Raw genomic sequence first — 10653 nt, forward strand, 5'->3', positions numbered from 1 at the left:
GACCCCCATAGGGCCCTGGGACCCCCTCACCCGCATTAGGGACCCCCCCCCCCAGAGACACCCCCGAGCACCCCTTATCCCTGGGGCACCCCCTCCCACCCCACAGGGCTCCTCCCCCCGCGACCCTCACCCACATTCGGGACCGCACCGGGACCCCCCAAGCCGGGGGACGGGGGTATCCGGTGGGTGCTGGGGGGGAGCCGCTGACCCCCCCCCCCGGTGCCCCCCAGCCGTGGGTCATGCGGCGCAGGAGCGATCGTGCCCCCAGGGAGAAGGCGCTGGTGGCCACGGAGGAGGAGACGAAGAGCGCGGGCAGGAAGGGGGAGCAGGGCCCAGGTGAGCCCCGGCCCCACAGCGGCTTGGGGGGGGGTGTGTGTGTGTGTGCTGCGAGGGACCCCCTGATGTCCCCCCCCATTGCCCTGCCCCAGAGGGGTTCCAGTGCTCCGGTGCCCTGGAGCGGGACTTCCCCGAGCTCTGCGCCCGCGCCGGCATCACCCATGTCCCGCGGGTCACGGTGCGGCCGGCCCCGAGCTTCCCTGCGGACGGTGAGCGGGATCCGGGGGGGTTTAAAGGGGGGGGGGGGGTCTGTGCTGGCAGCACCCCCAGAACCCCCCGGTCCCGGTCCCGGTCCCGCAGCGGAGCCGCCTGCGGGGACACTGGAGGAGGCGCTGGCCCGCATCGAGCGCAAGTACCGGAGCTTCCAGCCCCGCATCCAGGTGGAGCGGGAGCAGGAGGAGCCCCGCAGCGTCCGCGCCGTGTTCCTGCGAGGTGGGTCCTGGGGGGCGAGGAGAGCCTGGGATCACCCCTGGGATCCCGCTGGGAATGCGGGGAGGGCCAACCCCCCCCCTCCATGGACTTGTGTCCCTGTGTCCCGCAGGCTGGAAGCTCGAGGAGGAGATGCTGGGGGTCCTGAGCCAGTGTCTGACCGCGCTGGGGGCGCTGCAGGAGCTGCAGTGAGTGCGGGGTGCAGGCAGCGGGACCCCCATGCCCTCCCCATGGCATCGGGACCCCCATGTCCCCCCCTCATGGCTTTGAGATCCTCATGTCCCCCCCCATGGCTTCGAGACTCCCATGTCCTCCCCCATGGCTTCGAGACCCCCATGTCCCCTCCCATGGCTTTGAGACCCCCATAGCATCGGGACCCCCATGTCCCCCCCCATGGCTTTGAGATCCCCATGTCCCCTCCCATGGCTTCGAAAACCCCATGTCGTCCCCCCCATGGCTTTGAGACGCCCATGTCCCCCCCCATGGCATCGGGACCCCCATCTCCCCCCCCCCATGGCATCGGGACCCCCATGTCCTCCCCCCAATGGCATCGAGACCCCCATGTCCCCTCCAATGGCACCAGGACCCCCATGTCCCCCCCAATGGCATCGAGACCCCCATGACCCCCCCCGGCATCGGGACCCCCATCTCCCCCCCCCATGGCATCGGGACCCCCATGTCCCCCCCCCATGGCATCGGGACCCCCATGTCCACCCCCCCGGCATCGGGACCCCCATGTCCTCCCCCCAGTGGCATCGAGACCCCCATGTCCCCCCCCCCATGGCTTCGAGACCCCCATGTCCCCCCCCATGGCACCGGGACCCCCATGTCCCCCCCCAATGGCATCGAGACCCGCATGACCCCCCCCGGCATCGGGACCCCCATCTCCCCCCCCCCATGGCATCGGGACCCCCATCTCCCCCCCCCATGGCATCGGGACCCCCATGTCCCCCCCCCCGCATCTGGACCCTGATGGCGCCGTGTCCCCCCTCAGCCTCTGGAACGTGCCGCTGCCGGAGCCGCTGCTGCCGGTGCTGGCGGCGCTGCCAACGCGCTGCTCCCGCCTGCGGTACGCGCTCATTAACGCTCCCTCATTAGCGCTCATTAACGCTCCCTCATTAGCGCTCATTAAGGCCTGTGGGGGGGGCAGGGAGGATCCTGAGCGCTGGAATGGGCTCTCCGCAGGACGCTCAGCCTGGAGGGGAATCCTTTGCCTGAATCCGCTTTCCAGCTGTTGATGGGCACCGGCAGCCTGTGAGTCCGAGCTGGGCCGAGCCCCAACATCTGTACGGGCCCAGGCAGTGTGGGGCTATATGGTCCTGGTGTGGAGCTGTATGGATCCAGCAGTATGGGGCTATATGGTCCTGGTGTGGAGCTCTATGGATCCAGCAGTATGGGGCTATATGGTCCTGGTGGGGAGCTCTACGGATCCAGCAGTATGGGGCTATATGGTCCTGGTGTGGAGCTGTATGGATCCAGCACTATGGGGCTATATGGTCCTGGTGTGGAGCTCTATGGATCCAGCAGTATGGGGTTATATGGTCCTGGTGTGGAGCTGTATGGATCCAGCACTATGGGGCTATATGGTCCTGGTGTGGAGCTGTATGGATCCAGCAGTATAGGGCTATATGGCCCTGGTGTGGAGCTGTATGGACCAGCAGTATGGGGCTATATGGTCCTGGTGTGGAGCTCTATGGATCCAGCAGTATGGGGTTATATGGTCCTGGTGTGGAGCTGTATGGATCCAGCAGTATAGGGCTATATGGTCCTGGTGTGGAGCTGTATGGATCCAGCAGTATAGGGCTATATGGTCCTGGTAGGGAGCTGTATGGATCCAGCAGTATGGGGCTATATGGTCCTGGTGGGGAGCTCTACGGATCCAGCAGTATGGGGCTATATGGTCCTGGTGGGGAGCTGTATGGATCCAGCAGTATGGGGCTATATGGTCCTGGTGTGGAGCTGTATGGATCCAGCAGTATGGGGCTATATGGTCCTGGTGTGGAGCTGTATGGATCCAGCAGTATGGGGTTATATGGTCCTGGTGTGGAGCTATATGGATCCAGCACTATGGGGCTATATGGTCCTGGTGTGGAGCTATATGGATCCAGCACTATGGGGCTATATGGTCCGGGTGTGGAGCTGTATGGATCCAGCACTATGGGGCTATATGGTCCTGGTGTGGAGCTGTATGGATCCAGCACTATGGGGCTATATGGTCCGGGTGTGGAGCTGTATGGATCCAGCAGTATAGGGCTATATGGTCCTGGTGTGGAGCTATATGGCCCAGCAGTATAGGGCTATATGGTCCTGGTGTGGAGCTATATGGGACAAGGCAGTATGGAGATACACAGCACTGGCACTATGTGGCTGTATGGTTCCAGTATGGAGCTAGATATTCCCAGTACAGAGCTATACAGTACTGACACTGGGGGTCTCTATGTCCCAGTACAGCTATATGGTGCTGGCACTATGAGGCTGTATGTCCCACTATGGAGCTATGCGGTCCCAGTACAGAGCTATATGGTGCTGGCACTGTGGGACTGTGTGTCCCAGTATGGAGCTATAGGGTCCATGCACTGTGTGCTGTGTCCCAGTGCAGCGCTATGGGTGCTATCCCTGTGTGTCCCAATGCAGCGCTATGGGTGCTGTCCCTGTGTGTCCCAGTGCAGCGCTATGGGTGCTGTCCCTGTGTGTCCCAGTGCAGCGCTATGGGTGCTGTCGCTGTGCTCCAGTGCAGCGATATGGGTGCTGTCCCTGTGTTCCAGTGCAGCGCTATGGGTGCTGTCCCTGTGTGTCCCGGTGCAGCGCTATGGGTGCTGTCGCTGTGTGTCCCCGTTCAGCGCTATGGGTGCTGTCCCTGTGTCCCAGTGCAACGCTATGGGTGCTGTCCCTGTGTCCCAGTGCAGCGCTATGGGTGCTGTCGCTGTGTTCCAGTGCAGCGCTATGGGTGCTGTCGCTGTGTCCCGGTGCAGCGCTATGGGTGCTGTCCCTGTGTCCCGGTGCAGCGCTATGGGTGCTGTCCCTGTGTGTCCCAGTGCAGCGCTCTGGGTGCTGTCCCTGTGTTCCAGTGCAGCGCTATGGGTGCTGTCCCTGTGTGTCCCAGTGCAGCGCTATGGGTGCTGTCCCTGTGTGTCCCGGTGCAGCGCTATGGGTGCTGTCCCTGTGTCCCGGTGCAGCGCTATGGGTGCTGTCGCTGTGTCCCAGTGCAGCGCTATGGGTGCTGTCGCTGCAGGGTCCCGGTGCAGCGCTATGGGTGCTGTCCCTGTGTTTCGCAGTGCAGCGCTATGGGTGCTGTCGCTGTGTGTCCCAGTGCAGCGCTATGGGTGCTTTCGTTGTGTCCCAGTGCAGCGCTATGGGTGCTATCCCTGTGTCCCGGTGCAGCGCTATGGGTGCTGTCCCTGTGTGTCCCAGTGCAGCGCTATGGGTGCTGTCGCTGTGTCCCAGTGCAGCGCTATGGGTGCTGTCGCTGTGTGTCCCAGTGCAGCGCTATGGGTGCTGTCCCTGAGTCCCATTGCAGCGCTATGGGTGCTGTCGCTTTGTCCCAGCGCAGCGCTATGGGTGCTGTCGCTGTGTGTCCCAGTGCAGCGCTATGGGTGCTGTCCCTGTGTGTCCCGGTGCAGCGCTATGGGTGCTGTCGCTGTGTGTCCCAGTGCAGCGCTCTGGGTGCTGTCCCTGTGTGTCCCAGTGCAGCGCTATGGGTGCTGTCGCTGTGTCCCAGTGCAGCGCTATGGGTGCTTTCGCTGTGTCCCAGTGCAGCGCTATGGGTGCTATCCCTGTGTCCCGGTGCAGCGCTATGGGTGCTGTCCCTGTGTCCCAGTGCAGCGCTATGGGTGCTGTCGCTGTGTCCCAGTGCAGCGCTCTGGGTGCTGTCGCTGCAGGGTCCCGGTGCAGCGCTATGGGTGCTGTCCCTGTGTGTCCCCGTGCAGCGCTATGGGTGCTGTCCCTGTGTGTCCCGGTGCAGCGCTATGGGTGCTGTCGCTGTGTGTCCCAGTGCAGCGCTATGGGTGCTCTCCCTGTGTGTCCCAGTGCAGCGCTATGGGTGCTATGCCTGTGTGTCTCAGTGCAGCGCTATGGGTGCTGTCGCTGTGTGTCCCAGTGCAGCGCTATGGGTGCTGTCGCTGTGTGTCCCGGTCCAGCGCTATGGGTGCTGTCGCTGTGTCTCAGTGCAGCGCTATGGGTGCTATCCCTGTGTGTCCCGGTCCAGCGCTATGGGTGCTGTCCCTGTGTGTCCCGGTCCAGCGCTATGGGTGCTGTCCCTGTGTGTCCCGGTGCAGCGCTATGGGTGCTGTCGCTGTGTGTCCCGGTCCAGCGCTATGGGTGCTATCCCTGTGTGTCCCGGTGCAGCGCTATGGGTGCTATCCCTGTGTGTCCCGGTGCAGCGCTATGGGTGCTGTCGCTGTGTCCCAGTGCAGCGCTATGGGTGCTTTCGCTGTGTCCCGGTGCAGCGCTATGGGTGCTGTCCCTGTGTGTCCCGGTGCAGCGCTATGGGTGCTGTCCCTGTGTGTCCCAGTGCAGCGCTATGGGTGCTGTCCCTGTGTGTCCCGGTGCAGCGCTATGGGTGCTGTCGCTGTGTGTCCCAGTGCAGCACTATGGGTGCTGTCCCTGTGTGTCCCAGTGCAGCGCTATGGGTGCTTTCGCTGTGTCCCAGTGCAGCGCTATGGGTGCTGTCGCTGTGTCCCAGTGCAGCGCTATGGGTGCTGTCGCTGTGTCTCAGTGCAGCGCTATGGGTGCTATCCCTGTGTGTCCCGGTCCAGCGCTATGGGTGCTGTCCCTGTGTGTCCCGGTCCAGCGCTATGGGTGCTGTCCCTGTGTGTCCCGGTGCAGCGCTATGGGTGCTGTCGCTGTGTGTCCCGGTCCAGCGCTATGGGTGCTATCCCTGTGTGTCCCGGTGCAGCGCTATGGGTGCTATCCCTGTGTGTCCCGGTGCAGCGCTATGGGTGCTGTCGCTGTGTCCCAGTGCAGCGCTATGGGTGCTTTCGCTGTGTCCCGGTGCAGCGCTATGGGTGCTGTCCCTGTGTGTCCCGGTGCAGCGCTATGGGTGCTGTCCCTGTGTGTCCCAGTGCAGCGCTATGGGTGCTGTCCCTGTGTGTCCCGGTGCAGCGCTATGGGTGCTGTCGCTGTGTGTCCCAGTGCAGCACTATGGGTGCTGTCCCTGTGTGTCCCAGTGCAGCGCTATGGGTGCTTTCGCTGTGTCCCAGTGCAGCGCTATGGGTGCTGTCGCTGCGTCCCCGTGCGGAGCTGCAGGGTCCCGGTGCGCCGCCCCGGGCGCTGTCATTCCGCTCCTTGCCGCAGGTGGCGCCACCTCTCGCTGCGCTGCTGCAGCATCGGGGCCGCGGCCGCGGAGCGCATCGGGAGGAGCCTCTCGACCCCCGGGAGCTGCAACCGGAGCCTCGAGTCCCTGGTGCTGAGCTTCAACCGCATCGGGGACCGCGGCGCGCAGCGAATCGCAGAGGTGGGCACCGGGCCGCGGGGCCTGTGCCCCTGTGCCTGCACACCCTGCACCCTGCACCCAGCACCCTGCACCTGCACCCTGCACCCTGCACCCAGCACCCTGCACCTGCACCCTGCACCCAGCACCTTGCACCCAGCACCCTGCACCTGCACCCAGCACCCTGCACCCAGCACCCTGCACCCAGCACCCTGCACCTGCACCCTGCACCCTGCACCCAGCACCCTGCACCTGCACCCTGCACCTGCACCCTGCACCCTGCACCCAGCACCCTGCACCTGCACCCTGCACCCAGCACCCTGCACCTGCACCCTGCATCCAGCACCCTGCACCCAGCATCCTGCACCCAGCACCAAACACCCAGCACCCTGCACCCAGCACCCAGCACCCTGCACCTGCACCCTGCACCCAGCACCCTGCACCCAGCACCCTGTAACAAACACCCAGCACCCTGCACCCAGCACCCTGCACCCAGCATCAAACACCCTCCCAGCACCCTGCAGCCACCACCCTGCAACAAACACCCTGCACCCTGCACACCCTGCATCCAGCACCCTGCATCCAGCACCCTGCACCCAGCACCCTGCAACAAACACCCAGCACCCTGCAGCCAGAACCCTGCAGCGAGCACCCTGCATCCAGCACCCTGCAACAAACACCCAGCACCCTGCATCCAGCACCCTGCACCAAACACCCTGCACCCAGCACCCTGCACCCAGCACCCTGCACCAAACACCCTGCACCCAGCACCCTGCAACAAACACCCAGCACCCTGCAACAAACACCCAGCACCAGCACCCTGCATCCAGCACCCTGCAACCAGCACCCCGCACCCAGCACTATCAGCCATACCCTGCATCCAGCATCCCGCACCCAGCACTATCAGCCATACCCTGCATCCAGAATCAGCATCCTGCATCCAGCACCCTGCACCCAATACCCAGTGCCAGTACCCTGCACCTGGCATCAACATCCTGCAGCCAGCACCCTGCACACATCACCCTGCACCCATTACCTTGCACCAGTACTCATCATCCAGTGCCAGCGACCGGTACCAGCACCCTGCACCAGTATGCATCACCCATATCCAGCACCCATACCCTGCACCCATTACCCATCACCAGTACCCATCACCCTGCACCCAGTACCCTGCACCCAGTACCCAGCACCATATGCAGGCCCAGCATGTAGTACCTGCACCCTCCACCTTTCATCCCGCACCCAGTACCCATCACCCATCACCTTTCATCCTGCACCCATCACTCATGACCCCGCACCCATCACCCAGCACCCATCACCTTTCATCCCGCACCCGTTACCCATCACCCAGTACCCATTACCCAGTACCCATCACCCTGCACCCATCACCTTTCATCCCGCACCCATTACCCATCACCTGTCACCCATCACCCCGCACCCAGCACCTTTCATCCCGCACCCATTACCCAGTACCCACCACCCTGCACCCATCACCTTTCATCCCACACCCATTACCCAGTACCTAACCCCCATGCACCCATCACCTTTCATCCCGCACCCATTACCCATCACCTGTCACCCATCATCCCGCACCCATTACCCAGTACCCACCACCCTGCACCCATCACCTTTCATCCCACACCCATTACCCAGTACCTAACCCCCATGCACCCATCACCTTTCATCCCGCACCCATTACCCATCACCTGTCACCCATCACCCCGCACCCAGCACCTTTCATCCCGCACCCAGTACCCACCACCCTGCACCCATCACCTTTCATCCCGCACCCATTACCCAGTACCTAACCCCCATGCACCCATCACCTTTCATCCCGCACCCATTACCCATCACCTGTCACCCATCACCCCGCACCCAGCACCTTTCATCCCCCGCACCTGTTACCCAGTACCCACCACCCCGCACCCATCACCTTTCATCCCGCACCCGTCACCCATCACCCATCACCCTTACCCCGCACCCATCACCCATCACCCTCACCCATCACCCTCACCCATCACCCTCACCCATCACCCTCACCCCGCACCCATCACCCCGCACCCATCACCCCGCACCCATCACCCCGCACCCATCACCCCGCACCCATCACCCTCCCCCCATCACCCTCCCCCCGCACCCATCACCCGGCTCCATCCCGTCCCTCAGGGGCTGCGCCTGAACCGCTCCCTGCTCTCCCTGTCCCTGGCCAGCAACGACATCGGTGACGCCGGGGCCTCCGCGCTGGCCCAGGTGGGTGCCCCCGCTCCCGGTGCCTCGGCCGCGGTTCTCCCCCGGACCCCTCCCGCTCCCGCCGCTGCCCGCAGGTGCTGGCGCCCTTCGCGCTCAGCCCCGAGGAGGAGGCGCAGCGGCGGCGGCTGCTCCTGGCCCGGGCCCTGGGGCGCTCCCGTGCGGTGAGGACCCCCCCCCCCCCCCCCCAAGTCCCATCCGGGGGGGTCCCAGCGCTGATCCCGTCCCTGTTCCCCCCCCCCAAGGAGCCCGAGCCCCGCGGAGACCCCGCTGCGGGCAGCAAAGGGGCCCCGGCCCGGCCCGGCAGAGCCGGACCCAGGAGCAAGGTGAGAGCGGGGTCGGGCGCCGCGGGGCGCGGGGGGGGGCAGCGCCCTCATGGCCCCTGCCCCGTCCATTGCAGGAACCGCAGCGGAAAGAGGAGCTCAAACAGAGCAAGAAGCGTGAGAGGGGCTGCGAGGGGCGGAGGGAACAGTGGGGATGGGGAAGGATGGGGCTGGGGGCACCGGGGGGGGGCAGGGGGGCCGGGGGCACGATGAGGTTGGGGGCACAGGGGGGGCGGGGGCAGAATGAGGTTGGGGGGCACAGGGGCTCAGGGGCAGGATGAGGTTGGAGGGCACAGGGGACCGGGGGCAGGATGAGGTTGGGGGGCACGGCGCGGCACAGGGGGTCAGGGGCAGGATGAGATTGGGGGCACAGGGGGCCGGGGGCAGGATGGGGCTGGGGGGCACAGGGGGTCAGGGGCAGGGTGAGGCTGGGGACACAGTGGGACTGGGGCAGGATGAGGGCACAGTGGGGCCGGGGGCAGGATGGGGCCGGGGAGCACAGGGGGGGGTTGCAGTGAGGCCAGGGGCAGGATGAGATTGGGGGGCACAGGGGGTCAGGGGCAGGATGAGGTTGGGGGGCACAGGGGGGTCTCAGCGGGGCCGCGGTCGCAGTGGTCCCGGGTCTCTCCTGGGGCCCGCCCCGGCTCAGCCCCGTGCCCGCTCCCCGGCAGCGCCGGAGCCGAAGCCGGGCGCGCAGAAGCCGAGCGCGGGCGCGGAGCCGCTGCCGGGCGCGGGCGGCCCCGGGGCGCTGCTGGAGGCGCGGGCGCTGCTGCCCGGGAACCGCTCCCTGCGCAGCCTCAGCCTGGACCGTGAGTGCGGGGGGGGGGGGGGCACCGGGACCGGGACCGGGACCCGCTGCGGGCTCTGACCCCCCCCGTCCCCCCCCAGACAACCGCGTGTCCGAGCGCGGCCTCGGAGCCTTCCTGGCGGCGCTGGAAGCGCAGCAGCGCCAGGAGCAGCCCAAGGGGCCCGGGCAGCAGGGGCTGGAGCGGCTCGGGATGGAGGTGCCGGGGGGGGGGGCGTCGTGTGGGGCTGGTGCTGCCGTGGGGCTGGTGCTGCCGTGGGGCTGGCATCAACATGGGGCTGATACTGCCATGGGGCTGGCATCAACATGGGGCTGGTGCTGCCATGGGGCTGGTGCTGCCATGGGGCTGGCATTGACATGGGGCTGGCATTGACATGGGGCTGGCATTGACATGGGGCTGGGGCTGCCGTGGGGCTGGTGCTGCCGTGGGGCTGGTATTGACATGGGGCTGGTACTGACATGGGGCTGGCATTGACATGGGGCTGATACTGCCATGGGGCTGGTACTGCCATGGGGCTGGTACTGTCATGGGGCTGATACTGCCATGGGGCTGGTACTGCCACGGGGCTGGCATCAGTGTGGGGCTGGCATTGCCACGGGGTTGCCACCATGTGGGGCTGACATCACCATGCGGCTGGTACTGCCATGGGGGTGGCATCACCATTGGGATGCCATCATGTGGGGCTGGCATCACCATGGGGCTGGTACTGCCATGGGGCTGGCATCACCATGGGGCTGGTACTGCCATGGGGCTGGCATCACCGTGGGGCTGGCATCACCATGGGGCTGGCATCACCATGGGGCTGGCATCACCGTGGGGCTGGCATCAGCGTGGGTCTGACACCCCCTTCCCTGCAGAGCAACCGCATCCCTCCCACCAGCCCGGCCCTGGCCCGGCTGCAGGAGCTGCTGCCGCTGGAGCCCGGTCCCAAAGCCCCGGAGCAGGAGGAGGAGCAGGATGCGGGCACTTAGGGCGGTCCCGGTCCCGGGTCCTGGCCTTCCCCTTGGAAACCAACCCCAAACCCCAAACCCTTGTGGTGGAGAGGAGGAAAAGAACCGGGATCCAGGAGGAAAAGAACTGGGAT

General features: G+C 65.6%; 1 protein-coding gene across 1 annotated transcript; it reads left to right on the forward strand.

Moving 5' to 3' along the window:
• Positions 1-95: 95 nt before the first annotated feature.
• On the forward strand, positions 96-8659 carry LRRC71 (leucine rich repeat containing 71). Its single transcript, XM_062632704.1, has 10 exons — positions 96-336; positions 429-545; positions 637-768; positions 878-953; positions 1760-1834; positions 1951-2019; positions 6058-6217; positions 8360-8443; positions 8518-8604; positions 8654-8659. Exons 1-10 carry the CDS (start codon positions 240-242, stop codon positions 8657-8659), a joined length of 903 nt encoding a protein of 300 aa, XP_062488688.1. The 5' UTR covers positions 96-239.
• The last annotated feature ends 1994 nt before the right edge of the window (positions 8660-10653 follow it).

Source organism: Pezoporus occidentalis, unplaced genomic scaffold (assembly GCF_034315485.1).
Source record: "Pezoporus occidentalis ecotype Australia unplaced genomic scaffold, CSIRO_AGI_Poc_V1 ctg393, whole genome shotgun sequence".
In the NCBI taxonomy this organism is placed as follows: domain Eukaryota; kingdom Metazoa; phylum Chordata; class Aves; order Psittaciformes; family Psittacidae; genus Pezoporus; species Pezoporus occidentalis.

What these genes read in the sequence shown, in the direction of transcription:
- LRRC71 (XM_062632704.1), top strand. Translation starts at nt 240, where the DNA reads ATGCGGCGCAGGAGCGATCGTGCCCCCAGGGAGAAGGCGCTGGTGGCC. An exon ending in GCGCGCAGCGAATCGCAGAG is followed by an intron (nt 6,218 to 8,359) that starts GTGGGCACCGGG and finishes CCCGTCCCTCAG; the next exon opens with GGGCTGCGCCTGAACCGCTC. An exon ending in GGGCCTCCGCGCTGGCCCAG is followed by an intron (nt 8,444 to 8,517) that starts GTGGGTGCCCCC and finishes CGCTGCCCGCAG; the next exon opens with GTGCTGGCGCCCTTCGCGCT.